Below are 16,088 nucleotides of genomic sequence, written 5' to 3'. Positions count from 1 at the left end.
TCAGAAGGGGGTTGCGGTGCAGTGATGTTTGAGAACCCCTGGTGTAATCAATTGCACGATTCTTATCTTCTTCAGTAGGAAGTTATTGAGAGTGAAAACATCTAGGCTAGTAGCTAACCTGCTAATTCCTAATAAAATGTCCACGGAAACTACAGGACATGCTGCATTGCATGGGGTTGAGCATGATATTAAAGGGACAGTGTTGGGTCAAATTTAGTCCAAATTTTTGTGTTTGTACAAGTGAGCTTTTACAAACCCTAATTGTAATAAGAAATAATCCCATAAATTAAGATAAAATCCTCTAGAAATAGTGTTTCTTTTTAACCTAATAAATATCCCCCTGTGTTGTTATCAGCTTAAATTTTACAGAATTGGGCTAATACATGAGACTCTGAGTGCAAAACTGATGAGACCTAGACTAAAGAGAACCATGTAACTGACCAATTAGTTTGCATTGTCCAAACTGAGAAATGCAAAAAGCAAACAAACAGCATAGGTAGTGAAAAATAAATGATATTTTTTAATGTGACAGTGCATCTTTTTAAAGAAATCTTTCAAAGGCACAAATAATAAAATATGATCTAATTTTACCTTATGGATATGCAGGTAGCAAACAACACACATTTTTAATTGCAGAAGAAAACTTTCCTGCATGCTAAAGTAAGCAGCCTCAGGCTGCCATTACAGGACAGTCTCAGTCTTTCCTGCATTCCTCTGCTTTAGTGGAACAGATGCCTTTTTGCCCTGTACTTGAATAACAATCACCTTCCCTCCCCTTCCCTCAGACTAAATTTGATGTTTGAAGGCTTTGGGTGGCCTACCGATGCTCTTATTCTTTCCCTACCACTTCTTCAATATTTATGTAAGTATTCATTTATATTCTGTTTGCAGTTGTACAGTACAGATAGCCAACTCCTCTTTTCGTCCCCTAACCCCTCACACTTTCTGAGCAAGAGAGATCAATACACCCTCTGGTGCACTAAATTCTAATGATGTTCGTAGGGCAGACACCATTGAATTCTGCTGTTACACTGCTCAGAATCTGATACCAGGATATATAAAATACTCACATAGCTCTTTTGAAGATATAAAGCACTGTACAGAGGTCCTTCTAGCATCCTTGTGGTAGGTAAACGAATAGTATCCCTATTTTATAGGTGGGAAGGATGAAATAGAGAGGCTAAGTGGCACCTGTTGAGCTAGTGACAATCATAGATTAGGACCTGGAGTTAGGGCTTCTGCATTGTTCTTGAACTATTAGAGACCATTGCTGCTGCATACCTTGGAATCTCTTTAGGGAGCACCCTTCTTGTGATTGATCCCCTTTTGTAGCACTGTATGACACTTGTTGTGCAGAGACCTAGGATAAACAAACATTAGTATGACACTTAAGCTTGTCCTTAAGTGAAAGCACTTCTTCAATTCTTCAGGTTTCAGAGTAGCGGCCGTGTTAGTCTGTATTCGCAAAAAGAAAAGGAGTACTTGTGGCACCTTAGAGACTAACCAATTTATTTGAGCATAAGCTTCCGATGAAGTGAGCTGTAGCTCACGAAAGCTTATGCTCAAATAAATTTGTTAGTCTCTAAGGTGCCACTAGTACTCCTTTTCTTTCTTCAGTTCTTCAGTGTTGTTTTTTTGGTGATGTGGCATCATTGGGTAAATGTCCTATTTGTGCTCTATTTACTGCTCTTCACGTGTAGACTGGGGTGTGACATACAACATCTCTTTTTAAACGAGTTCATCGTATTGGTCTAATTGGATTGTTCCCCCCTAGAGAACGCCACTTTTGAACTGGGAGCTACGTGGATCCATGGTTCAAATGGAAACCCAGTCTATCATCTAGCAGAAGACAATGGCTTACTTGAAGAGACTACTGATGGTGAGAGAAGCGTTGGCCGTATCAGTCTTTACTCCAAGAATGGGGTGGCTTATCACCTTACCAACAATGGGCAGAGGATTCCAAAAGATGTGGTTGAAGAATTCAGTGATTTATACAACGAGGTTGGTATTTAGCAGTCCCCTCCAGTTGTACATTGGTCTGAAAACCACTAGACACTTGTCAGTGCTGAGACAGTAGAAAAAAATTTTAATGCCTTCAGTTTCTCTACTTAAAATAAGTTTTGGATTTTTTAAAACCAGTATGGTGCTTTCTGCTTAATTCCATCACCGGTTAATGTGACGGAGCTCCTGGAACCAAATCACACCCTAGAAGAATGCCCCTTCTGTCCTGCCTTATCATTAGTTCTGATCCCTTCTAGCAAATATTGTGGGATAATTTAATCAATAGCTGTAGACTTGCCACATAGCTAATAATAAGGAAGGGGCCCAAACGAGGCAGAACATAATAACTTAGGAAGACCCAACTAAAAGATGTGGCAGTGAGACATTATTATTGACATTATAACTACTACACTGTGCCGTGTAAGTTATGACATTCATCCTGATATGAATTACAAGCTCAGTTTCATCACAGGTGCTGTGACAAATGTTACAAGGGTTAAATATCATTTCTCTTTTGGAGAGAGCTTTCATTTTTACGGTTTGGAAGCTACTTGTAATGTTCATTCCTCTATCTTAAATGATTTTCTCCAAAGATCTATGTAAAACAGTGCCTAAGCTCATGATAGAGACTCCAGACCAAGGAAAAATAGAAATGAAAGCACTAAAAACATTAATAAATGGAAAATGGCAGAATAAAAGTGGAAATACAGGTTCAGTAATGAAACGTGTCCTAAGCAAATACCCAAGGAAAAAGCGATCTTCGGTTTCCTAGATAGGTAGGGTTAGTCTCACTTTGGTGTAAATGGGTACCATTCCACTGATTCTAGTGGAGTGATGCCTGCTTCTGCTCAGGGTGAATGTGATCCCTGATAATTAATGGTTGAACAGATGTAAAATGGCATTACTTTTTTACTTTTATAATACCAAGACTTAGACTTAAACAATGCTAAAACAGCTTGCCAGGTTTCACTCTAAGTATTCTCCTGATTGGTTTCCTCTATTTCTAATTATATTTGGATGAGGGGCCAATATAAAATTTCCCCAATCAAAATGCTCTCAGAGTGGGTTACATAAAATGGGGGTGGAGGGTGGGGAATCATCCTTGCCAAGTTGTAACCATTTGTAGAGCCTTCAAAGTTTGCAACTGGATCTGAACTTCACCAACACTTGTTTGGGTAAATCTTTTTTATAATGTCACACTCTGGGATCAGCCGGACATCGTATAATATATATTTAAAAATATGTACATGGATATTCAAACCGACATTGGTAAAATCCTTCACCAGAGGCCATTAAGGAAACAATAGTCATGGGGGGAGAGGTAAAGTGCTATCATGAATGAGAGACACAGTGGAAATGCTGATTTTCAACATAGAAAGAAGTTTAGCATTATGCCATGACTAGGGCTAATGAATACATGGCCTATAATTAATTGGGTTAATAGGATTGTGGGGAACATCCAAGGGGTCTAGTTAAGATAGGCAATTGGGCAACACAGCGGCAGATGAAATCCCACTTGGACAAGTGCAGGGTGATACACTTTGGCAGGAATAGATTGAGCTGCTTTTACTTATTACTAGGTTCTAAAATTAACAGTAGCCCCTCAGAAAAAAGAGATGAGCTCAGGGGAAACCTCAGTTCAGAGTGCAGCAGTGATCAAAAAAGCAAATAAAATGCTGGTCCAGATCAAAAAAGAGAGAGAGGGAATAACACTGGAAATGCTGCAATGAATGACATTATATAAGCAAACGGCCTGCCATTGCTCTGGATACTGGTTTCAGTTCTGATCATCCTATTTCAAAGATATAGAAATATAGGAAGTGTATAGCAAAGAGGAATGAAAATCACTAGAGGCCTAGAATGACCTGTTATGAGAAGCGAACAAAAAGAGGTGAGAGGTTTAGAGTAGCAGCCATGTTAGTCTGTATTCGCAAAAAGAACAGGTGGCACCTTAGAAACTAACAAATTTATTTGAGCATAAGCTTTTGTGATGAAGTGAGCTGTAGCTCACGAAAGCTTATGCTCAAATAAATTTGTTAGCCTCTAAGGTGCCACAAGTCCTCCTTTTCTTTTTACAGTTTAGAGAGAAGACTAATACAAGTTTACAGAGGGATACAAAGTGAATGCTGAAGAAAAGTCAGTTTTGCACTTGGGGTTACCCTTTCCCATAATACAAGAACAAGGGGCCTGCCAGCAAAACTAGAAAGCAACAAACTTCAAGTTGATCTTTTCTTATGCAAGGCATAAATAGCTTGTTACTACCACAAGATCACCTTGTGGCCAAGAGCTAAGAGTCAGAAAAGGATTTGACATTTATATGGGTAGTAAACACATCTGCTATTACATGTGCTGGGATAAAAATTTATAAGGGATCTCAGCACTCTTACTTTAAGACATAAACCAACCCTCAGTTGTCTGGGACTAAGAAGTAACTTTCTCCATACCCGTGTTGCATCATTGTTGCCCATAATGGGAGAGTTCACACTCATCTTTGAAGCTTCTGGTGCTGGCTGCTCTCAAAGGTGGATGCTGGATTAGGTGGATGATCGTACTGGTCGGCTATGGCGAGTCCTGTGTTTCTCCTCTCTCTCTATTTTTGGGAACAAAAATAACAGAAGTTATTATGAACTCTTGAAAACCTAAATTGCAAAAGAAACCATATGTGCAAACACACTTGCTGATGGATGAAGTAAATAGGAAAGTGTGTAGTATGTGTGTGTGGCTTCAGGACCCTTTACTCTTGCATAATGCACAGACGAGAATGTGTTTCTCTTTACACACAGACTGAGTTAGCATGTTGCATTACTTGTAGCTTTTATATTTTTGGTTGTGTTGGTGCCATATGGTTTTACTGCTCTGGATGATTTGCAGGTTCTTGTGCCACATTTATAATTAAAGGGGAGGGGGAATGAAAAGTGGGCAGCCTGCTTCAGTTTGTATCTTGTCTTTATTCGTTGGTGGGATTGTATGTTGGGACATTTTACAACATCCCTAAAACCACTCTGAGCAAATAACCATTGCACTAAATCAGTGGCAAATAAGGCGAATCTGAAAACTGGATGCACGTGACATATTTAGCTTTCCCTCAGGGTCATCTCCTGGGTCCTGACATACCTTTCCCACACAGGGTGATCTCCAGGCCACTTTCTGAGCCCTGAAAGTCCCCCACTGTGATCGGAGTTTCAGGGGGGCCACACTGAGATTGCTTAATCAGGGAAAACTGCAAAGAATAGGGAAGATGATTCCCAAAACTGGTGGTTATTCTAATACTTAGCTTTACCAGCCAGCAATAAAACAGCTTCTACAATACCTTACTGAAAAAACAACGAGGAGTCCTTGTGGCACCTTAGAGACTAACACATTTATTTGGGCATAAGCTTTCGTGGGCTATAACCCACTTCATCAGATGCATGGAGTGGAAAATACAGTAGGCAGGTATAAATATACAGCACGTGAAAAGACGGGAGTTGCCTTACCAAGTGGGGGGTCAATGCTAACAAGGCCAATTCAGTCAGGATGGATGTAGCCCATTCTCAACAGTTGAGAAGAAGGGTGAATATCAAAAGAGGGAAATTAACTTTTTGTAGTCACCCAGCCACTCCCAGTCTTTATTCAGGCTTAATTTGATGGTGTCAAGTTTGCAAATAAATTCCAGTTCTGCAGAGTTTCTCGTTGGAGTCTGTTTTTTAAGTTTTTTTGTTGAAGAATGGCCACTTTTAAGTCTGTTATTGAGTGTCCAGGGAGATTGAAGTGCTCTCCTACTGGTTTTTGAATATTACAATTCTTGATGTCTGATTTGTGTCCATTTATTCTTTTAAGTAGAGCCTGTCCGGTTTGGCCAATGTACATGGCAGAGGGGCATTGCTGGCACATGATGGCATATATCACATTGGTAGATGTGCAGGTTAACGAGCCCCTGATGGTGTGGCTGATGTGGTTAGGGCCTATGATGGTGTCCCTTGAATAGATATGTGGACAGAGTTGGCAACTGGGTTTGTTGCAGGGATTGGTTCCTGGGTTAGCGTTTCTGTTGTGTGGTGTGTAGCTGCTGGTGAGTATTTGCTTCAGGTTGGGGGGCTGTCTGTAAGTGAGGACTGGCCTGTCTCCCAAGGTCTGTCAGAGTGAGGGATTGTCCTCCAGGATAGGTTGTAGATCCTTGATGATGCGCTGGAGAGGTTTTAGTTGGGGGCTGTAGGTGATGGCTAGTGGCATTCTGTTAATTTCTTTGTTGGGCCTGTCCTGTAGTAGGTGACTTCTGGGTACCCTTCTGCTCTGTCAGTCTGTTTCTTCACTTTCCCAGGTGGGTATTGTAGTTTTAAGAATGTTTGAGAATGAAAGCTTATGCCCAAATAAATTTGTTAGTCTCTAAGGTGCCACAAGGACTCCTTTCTGTTTTTGCTGATACAGACTAACATGGCTACCCCTCTGAATACCTTACTGATTACCCAGAAGCACCAAACACAATTCCCTTAAAACAATCCAGTCTTGGGCTCCCACCCAGACAGCCAAATCAAATCTAATGAGGATTACTGAAAATCTTATTCACCGTGTAAAAAGTTCTACCAATCCCAAAGGATCAGACACATATCCCACCAGGTCAATGAATATTTTAGATCTTATCCAAATACACGCTTACAGCCAATTCTTATGAACTAAACTAAGATTTATTTAAAAAGAAAACAGAGTGTAGGTTAAAATATCGTTATACATACTGGTATGAATAGAGTTCTTAGGTCAGTTTCATAATAGAGATGGTGAGCTTTAGAGTTGCAAAAGGTTTTCTCAGCATAAGTTCCGTAGGTTACCGCCCAAGGTCCAATATCAGGGTGATCCTGACTGGAGCTGGGGACCTCAGTCTTGCGACTCAAACTTCCCCTGAAGAAGCTTAAGCAGATCTGAGATAACAGGATCAGGGCCCAAGAGTTCCTTTTATAATTCTCTTGCAGCCTCTTGACAGCAGGTGAATAATAGGTGAAGCATTGTGGCTTTGAAGTAGAACTCCTATTTCCTCAGCATCACGGATAATCAGCTACATGGATCAGCATAAGGCAACTGCCCATCTCCTGCCATTTACAAGTAGTTTATTACATACTTTCAAAGAGAAATGAAGACAATGATATTACCACATTCACAGTTCATCTAAATGTTAATATTCCCTTTTGATCTTTGAATCAATGAAACATAGTGACAGACAGGAGCCGTCTGATTACACTGTTAGTATCTAACAAGATAAAGGTAAACATAGACTACTACAGTCACTATCTTTTCCCAATTCTTTAACAATACAAGTCTACATTTCAAAGCTCTTGTCTATCTAACATGGCTTTGCTAGCTATTTACAAGGAATATCCCTAATTACCATTTACATACTTTCCTAATATGTCTTTAAAGGTAGAATTTGGGTCATTTAGCCTGCAAGTTGCTTAACCCTTTCTGGCTTAGTGTCCCACTTTTACCCCTTTTAACTTCATTCATCTCCCAGGATGTGGTGTTCATTGCTGGAAAAGGTGTGTTTTATATTGATTAAAATTCTGGAAGAGGCAAGGCACAGGTAGTTTCCACCTTGATGGAGCTAGGCAAGGTAAACCCTGGGTGATGGGGTGGTGTAGTGTTGACCTTGATTAGCTACCTCAAGGTAAAAACAACAGGGCCTTGTCTCTGTAGGATTTTACACTATTAACAATAATAATGTAAGTACCATAGTGCCTAAGTGCCCCATCTTCAGTTTCAAAACACGCCTATCTTGTGCAGTGAAAACATAGCACAATCAGCCCCACCTCAGTGACCCTTTTTCTGGTTACTATAGTTAATGGCCTCAGAGTCAGTCAGCATTCCCCTGTGTGGTGGACGGTTGGTGGGTGAAGGAGGTAGCTGGAGAATGACTAAGTTCTCTTCCCCTCAGGCTCCCACCCTCTGCTGGGCTTTATGCCAGCTCAGGACTAAGCTGTGGTCCCCTGCATCATAGTCTATCGCACTACCATTTGCCTGGCCCACTAGATACCGAGAGCCTGGTTTGTACTGGGGTTACACTAGCATATGACTGACATGAGACAGTGGTATAAATCAAGCCCTTAGTTTTAAAACCGAGTTAGAAAGAGTTCTTGAGGTGAGTTCCGACAATCCTTAGGAAACTTTTGGATTGAGATGTGCCATCCTGGCCTTCCTAATTCAGCACTGAATAATTTATAAAATTCGCTCTTCAACATCTGGTCTCCCAGAGTGACTGCCTCTTTCCCTGTGGGACGCAGCCAAAGTTGCGATGAGTGGAGATGCTGATGCCCTGCCTCTCTCACTCTAATAGAGAAGGGGCTGTTGGCAGGCGCAAGGCTCTGGAATGCCCTTCTGTTCCTAGTCTGAAATAACCCAGATCGGCTGATTTGGGGCACGCAACAGGACCCATTTGTTCTTCTCAGCCTCAGAGAAGAGTTTGGCCAATTCTCCACTCTGCCCTGTTTGCTGGTGTGTTACCGTCTGTATTTAGAGCTGCCCCTTGGTGGAAGGGGTAAGATGACGTTAATATTTGACTTTGGAGTTTTTGCTAATTGGCCTGGTGCTGTCGGACCCTGCGGACATTTGCTTTCTAAATGTAAAGAAAATCAGTAGAATCTTGTACACGGTCCTGTGCATTACATCTTGCCAAGCTCTTTGAAATAAACCTTGCTTGGAGTCTCTTGGGTATGCTTTGGTAGCTATGTGGTAGCAAACATAAAATTAGGTGCTTGTCTATGTCCTGTATTTCAAAAATGCCATTTCCCAGTAACTTTAAATGGAGTCTTGTAAACTCGTTGATGTTATAGTTGTTCTCAGGTTTTTGTCTCCAGAGACAGCCTCAAGGTATCTCCAAAGGGATGAATACAGTTCTGTCTCCCCTTTATTAGAAATTTTCATGAAGCTCACAGTCTTGGTTTGACCTTGGTATGGTCACTTACAACAGATTTAGCTCTGTGTGTATATATATAAAGGATACACTTCCGTTTTTGTGTGTGTGTGTGTGTGTGTGCACGCACATTCTTTCCATCCTTAGAAGCATAAATATCCCTTTCCACAAGTAGGTTTAGGAAGCGTGTTCAATCCTAAACTCAGTCAATACTCGCTACATTATTAAAAGATACTTCATTGTAAGATTCTCTTGGCATTTGCAATCTCGCTTCTTTGCATGTTGCTGCTGAATGAGCTGCCATTCACAAAATCATTTAGCAGTGCAGGCCCGTGCCTGGGGCTCCTTGGTGCTACCATAACAAATACTGATGATGATACTTTCCTGTTGTCTGACCAGCTGGATCACATACTTAAGGAAAAAAAACTCATTTGGTGTTTTCCCCACTGAGGGAGAAATACGTTTTTCTCTTCTTTCCTCTGGTGCCCAGTGAATACTACAATGGACAATGAAAACATGCCTATGGCTAATTTAGTCTCTGGGCCAAGGGGTAACTGGACTTTAGTACAGCTTTTCTTGTCTTGTGAATGTGTTATCTGCTTATCGTCTGCAATCAGCTTATGAAATTATGCCGAGACAAGGTCTGCGGCAGCTTTGAGCAGTACTTGTTGGAAGTGGTTAGACCTCAAATCTGTGCCGCAGTGTAGGCCCATGAACTGCTGTGTGTTGAAATTCCACAATACTTCTGATGTGGGGGCGGGGGAGAGAGACCATTCCCCCCCCTCCACTGCTAGGGACTCCCAACCTCTCTTGTTTTGAAATCCCTGTGCTTTGAGACAGCTATGTGCCGCAATCAGTACCCCAGGTCCCTTCTCTTTTCCTGTTTTCTACCGGTTTCCTGATTCTATTCTGTGTTTCTTCCCTTCTCATCATTTCTTTTTCTATGGTTTGGTTTTTTCTGGTACTGCTCCTTCATTTTTTTTCTCTGCCCCCGGCCCCAGTTCACTTCCTGTCTCCTTTCTCTCTGTCCATGTTTATTAAATAAAACTTCAAACCAACCTGCCCAACGGGGGGCAGTACACAGAGGCAGAAAGGAAACATCCAGCCCCCTTCCCCCGACTTTACCTGAGACGTAAAAGATCAGTTTCATATCATAGTCCCCAATGCCGATTGCCATTTTGCCAAACTCATCTGTTTTTTCTTACATGTTTTTAGCAGCTGAATTACTGCACAAATAGCCTGAACTAAAGTTTCAGGTGAGCCATCCTGTGCCTGGAAAAAGGCCATACAGCAACTCCTGCATTAACAACTGCCAGGGTCTCAAGGAAAATACATGGCAAATGTCCGTCCTTCCTTATCTAGGTAGATACTGAATCCCTGGGCGCTGGAAAACTCCAAAAGCCAGTTGTCTGTAAGTCTGGTCACGTGACAGCAGACCTCTGAGTTTCGAGGCCAACAGATCCTTTCTCTCCCTCTGCAACCACTGGCTTGTGTTTTGTGTCTCACGCTGCTCACTGGCAGCCAGACCTTTGTAGTGCACCGAGGGACTGGGATGGGACACGGGGCCTAGCAGTGGCCCCTGCAGCTTCTTATTACAAGCCACAGGGATGGGCGTGCCAGGATCCTCCCACCTCTCTTCTGGCTGGGAATTGCAGCTATATGGAAGGTGCAGGGGGCAATTAGTTTTAACCATTTTCCATAATTACTCCTCAACCCTGGTATGCTGAAATCATGAATATCCAGTTGTGTCAGAGAGGTCAGTAGTTTTAATCCAAATACCTTAGATGGGAAAAAATCTTCAACCAGAGATCTTGACTCTCTGCTTATAAAGCACTGTGCTTCCCTGTGGTGCTAGATCAGGGGTGGGCAAACTACGGCCCGCAGGCTGGATCGCTTCCCATGGTGCCGCAGGCGCTGCTCTCAGAAGCGGCCGGCACTACGTCCCTCTGGCCGGGGGGGAGGGGAAGGCAGAGGGCTCTGTATGTTGCACCACCAGGCACCACCCCCCGCAGCTCCCATTGGTCGGGAATGGGGAACCGCGGCCAAAGGGAGCTTCGGGAAAGGTACCTGGAGGCATGGCAAGGTCAGTGCGCGGAGCCCTGTGCCTCCCCCTCCCCCAGGGGCCACGCAGGGAGGTGGTCCGGCTGCTTCCCGGAGCGGCGTGGGGCCAGGGCAGGCAGGCAGGGAGCCTGCCATGGCCCTGGTGTGCGCTGCTGCCACCCCGGAGCCGCTTTAGGTAAGCGGCGCCGGGCCAGAGCCCAAACCCCTCCTGCACCCCGCCCTCCAATTCCCTGCCCTGAGCCCCCTGCCTGCACCTCGCATCCCTCCTGCACCCCAATTCCCTGCCCTGAGCCCTCTGCTGCACCCCGCACCCCTCCTGCACCCCAATTCCCTGCCCTGAGCCTCCTGCTGCACTCTGCACCCTTCCTGCACCCCAATTCCCTGCCCTGAGCCGCCTGCCGCACCCCTCCTGCACCCCAACCCCCTGACCTGAGTCCCCTGCTGCACCCCACATCCCTCCTGCACCCCTGCCCTGAGCCCCGTCCTGCACCCCAACCCCCTTCCCTGAGCCCCCCATACACTCTGCACCCCTCCTCTGCCCCAATACCTTGCCCTGAGCCTGTTCCTGCACGCTGCACCCCTTCCCACACCCCACACTCCCTCCTGCACCCCAACCCCCTGCCCCAGCCCTGCATACAATTTCCCCACCCAGATGTGGCCCTCGGACCAAAAAGTTTGCCCACCCCTGTGCTAGATAAATGAGAAGGTGGCACAGATTCAAGACAAATAAGTTATTCCTGGGATTGGTTGTACTTCTGTGATTTATCTTTAGGGCTTTCCTGCCTGTCTTTGTTCTGGTAAGCTTTTCCTTTGATATGAAGTACCATGAATCACAGTTAAGCAGTTCTTGGAATCATCCAAACAAAAGAAAAGGAGTACTTGTGGCACCTTAGAGGCTAACAAATTTATTAGAGCATAAGCTTTCGTGGGCTACAGCTCACTTCATCGGATATATAGAATGGAACATATAGTAAGAAGATATATATATATATATATATACACATACAGAGAACATGAAAATGTGGTATGTATTATTGTGACAAAGCTCCTCCTCTGTCTTGGTGGGTCCTGCGCTTATTGGCAGATTTGCCCACCTCAGAGGTTCACGGCAGCCCGCAGTTTGGCCACTTTCGTGGCTCAAATCTGCCATTCATTCAGTTAGCTTCACCACTGGCCAGCATGGAGAAAAGGAAGAAGAACAATCCCCGCAGTTTCTGCTGATCCACCTAGTGGATCGGGGAACAGGCCAGAGACCTTCCCCTCTGGTGGAACGCACAGTCCAGGTCCACTCCTCCCGTATCAAGTAGGGAGTTGCGGGGATGGAGGGATGGGGGGAACCCGGGCCCAGCCTTTACTCCGGGTTCCAGCCCAGGGCCCTGTGGATTGCAGCTGTCTACAGTGGCTCCTGTAACAGCTGCGTGACAGCTACAACTCCCTGGGCTACTTCCCCATGGCCTCCTCCCAACACCTTCTTTATTCTCACCACAGGACCTCCCTCCTGGTGACTGAGAATGCTTGTACACCTCAGTCTTCCAGTAGTACTCCTTCTCACTCCCAGCTCCTTGCGCCTCTTGCTCCCAGCTCCTCGCACGCGCATCACAAACTGAAGTGAGCTCCTTTTTAAACCCGGGTGCCCTGATTAGCCTGCCTTAATTGATTCTAGCAGCTTCTTGATTGGCTGCAGGTGTTCTAATCAGCCTGTCTGCCTTAATTGTTTCCAGGAAGTTCCTGATTGTTCTGGAACCTTCCCTGTTACCATACCCAGGGAAAAGGGACCTACTTAACCTGGGGCTAATATATCTGCCTTCTATCACTCTCCTGTAGCCATCTGGCCTGACCCTGTCACAATATATATCTCTTCTTACTATATGTTCCATTCTATGCATCCGTTGAAGTGAGCTGTAGCTCACCAAAGCTTATGCTCAGATAAATTTGTTAGTCTCTAAGGTGCCACAAGGTTCTTTTTGCGGATACAGACTAACACGGTTGCTATTCTGAAACCAAACAAAAGGCTTGATTATTCCAGACGCGCACAAGTGGTTGGTGGTGATGGTTGTGTTTAATAACAGCTCCCTCCTCACCAACAGTAACAATGACACAACTTGTTGGGTCATCTCGTTATATGAAAAACCTTCTCCAAAAAAAGAATTCTAACTTGATATATTTTGATGAGATTACAGGGTTGGTCGATAAAGGTGATAGTGCTGAAGTAATGTACTTAGATTCCTGTAATGCATTTGACTTGGTACTGCATGACATTTTGATGAAAAAATTAGAAAGTTATTAAATTGACATGGAACACATTAAATGGATTAAAAGCTGGCTAACTGATAGGTCTCAAAATGTAACTATAAATGGGGAATCGTCGTCAAACAGGTGTGTTTCTAGGGGGGTCCTGCAGAGATCAGTTCTTGGCCCTACGCTATTTAACATTTTTATCAGTGACCTGGAAGAAGACGTAAAATCATCACTGATAGAGTTTGCAGATGACACAAAAAATGCGGGGATTGGTAAATGATGAAGAGCATGGGTCATCATTATAGAGCGATCTGAATTGCTTGGTAAGTTGGGCAGAAGCAAACAAAATGCGTTTTAATACAGCTAAATGTAAATGTATACATCTAGGAACAAAGAATGTAGGCCATGTTTTCAGGATGGGGGATTTTATCCGGGGACACTGTGACTCTGACAGAGATTTGGGGGTTGTGGATAATCATCTGAACATGGGACATGCTGAACAGTGAAATATAGTGGCCAAAAAGGCTAATGCAGCCTTTGGATGCATAAATGGGAATTTTGAGTAGGAGTTGAGAAGTTATTTTACCTCTATTTGGCACTGGTGCGACCAGAGCTGGAATCCTGTGTCCAATTCAGGTGCTCACAATTCAGGAAGGATGTTGCTACATTGGAGAGGGTTCAGAGAAGAGCCATGAGAATGATTAAAGGATTAGAAAACCTGCCTTTATAGTGGTAAGCACTGCCTAAGGAGGGTGTCAGACATGGGGTCTACAACCAAGAGCATGCCTGAGACCCCCATAGCTAGGTATGGTGACCAGTCACTGTCCGGACCCAGGGGACTTAGAAGCGTGTGGGATTGAGTGGATGGATCCACTCACAGCAGACCAGTGTCCATCCAAAGCATGTGACAGGGCCAGGTTGTGACAGTCTGAGAAACACAAAATCAGAAATAGCAAACCCAGTCACTCTCCCTACAAAAGAAGCCATTTCCCCAAACCAAACATTCTCCAACTCTATTCGCACCCTAACAAAAATCCAAACTTCAACCCTGCCTGTACAGAACTAGTATTCGGGCATAGGTGCTCTCTGGTCTGCAACCATTAGAGGGCAACTGGGCCACAGACACAGTAGCAATATTGGTACTGTAGCTTGAATAGCAGGATTTAGCCACTTGAGGGTGCCATGATTGCACAAGAAGCTCTGTCCCTTCCTCCAGTGGAAGGTAATGGTGAAACTCCCATATTTTGGGAGGACTGACAGACATAGTGTGTTCCGAAATGACCTGCCTAAAATGTTCTCCGGTAGCTAGAGTTCTTCCAATTTGTCTTTGACCCTCTGGTTTCCTATCTTCTGCTGACTGGTGGAGCTGTGGGTGCATCTTGTGAAGGCCAAAATGTGACAAAATAAATTCCTAAAGCCCTCTGGTAACTTTTAGGCTTGAGCCTCCAGCTGTGGAATTTGTTCCCCCTCACAGTGGGGTGGCTTGAGCATACCGATCCTGGGCGAAGAGGAGTACGCACACTGCTCAGGGCTTGGATTCTGCACACTCGAGCTACTTACTGTGAGTGACTCTCTCCCTCTTTCGGTCCTGTCTCTGGCAGGTCTATAACCTGACTCAGGAGTTCTTTCAACGTGGAAAACCAGTCAATGCTGAGAGCCAGAATAGTGTGGGCGTCTTCACACGGGATGTGGTGCGCAAACGCGTGAAAGCCGATCCAGATGACTCGGAGACCACCAGGAGGCTAAAACTAGCCATGATCCAGCAATATCTTAAGGTATGTTTAAAAAGGCAGCTCAATCATGGGACATTAGAAACCTGGCTAAGACTTACATCCCATCACTAGGGAATTACTTATATTAGTTGTCTTTGCAGCTGGGATATTTCTGGTTCATATATTACATTTTTCTCATAAGCTGGACATCTCCACAATGGGCTGGCAAGTTCTGAGATGTCTCATCAGTTCAGTTAAATTCTTCTGTGTGGTGTTATAACATTAAATCCTCTATCCTGCCACTTACCAGCCAAAGACAGCCTAATGCCAACTCCATTTAGAAATGGGTACCTTCTTGCCCCATACCTTGGACCGTGTGCTGCAGGCAGTGTGTCCTTTATCCCCTTTTGCCTTTCTCCAGAGCTTGGAAACCAGGAAAATTGACTCTGATAACACAATGCTGTTGGGGCAGTCCCTGCAAAATAAATCCCAGAGCATCTTAACATTCATTTGAAAGGGGAGAGAGAATCAAAGAAAAAAGGTAAACTGTGTTCATTAGTACCTCCACGCTACTTGCCAGGTAGATCCTGTCTTCTATGTATTCTATCTTGAGGCTGGGACTTGTGCAGCACCAAGCACTTAACACAGAATAAACGTTAATAATAATCGGGCAGTTTTTGTGCTTTGAAATTGTAATGTGAATTAAAGGCTTATGAAGAAAGGCAGGGATGCCACACGCACAACACTCTGGCGCAGTAGGTAAGTATACATATCCACAGTTTACATATGGGAAACTGAGGCAAAGGGAGGCCTAAGGTCACACAGGGAGTCTGACAGCTGCTGTGACACTCTTCCCTCTGAGTCATTATTGAATCAGTAATAGCCACTTGTGGTCATTAAAGAACCCAGGGCCTTTCTGGTAAGAAAATGGGTGTTAACTCTGGTGTCTTGGCCAAATTCTAATCTGGATAGTTGCATTTTGCCTCCCCAAGATTCCTTCTGTAATTTTGGTGCGGAATCATTGTAATAACTTGCTTTTATTTATTTAGATTTGACAAAATGTTTCCACCATAGCCAGAACGACTTATACAACTGCTACCTATGCTCTAGCCCCAGACTGCAGATTGTCCCATAACCAGGGAAAGGAGAAGAGCAGAGACTTTAAAGTCCATTAGGGACCTCATTCTGCCAGTCTAATT

At 44.1% G+C, this 16,088-nt stretch overlaps 1 protein-coding gene across 4 annotated transcripts in view; it reads left to right on the top strand.

The window, feature by feature from the left end:
• SMOX (spermine oxidase) overlaps nucleotides 1–16,088 on the top strand; it is a 93,302-nt gene that overhangs the window by 59,378 nt on the left and 17,836 nt on the right. For all 4 annotated transcript variants that reach the window (XM_074951905.1, XM_074951904.1, XM_074951906.1 and 1 more), the window contains 2 exons: nucleotides 1,775–2,001; nucleotides 14,779–14,952. In XM_074951905.1, the coding sequence (XP_074808006.1) occupies nucleotides 1,775–2,001; nucleotides 14,779–14,952 (401 nt within the window). The remainder of the gene's footprint in view (nucleotides 1–1,774; nucleotides 2,002–14,778; nucleotides 14,953–16,088) is intronic.

Source organism: Natator depressus, chromosome 4 (assembly GCF_965152275.1).
Source record: "Natator depressus isolate rNatDep1 chromosome 4, rNatDep2.hap1, whole genome shotgun sequence".
Taxonomy (NCBI): domain Eukaryota; kingdom Metazoa; phylum Chordata; order Testudines; family Cheloniidae; genus Natator; species Natator depressus.
This window is presented reverse-complemented; position numbering and strand designations above follow the sequence as displayed.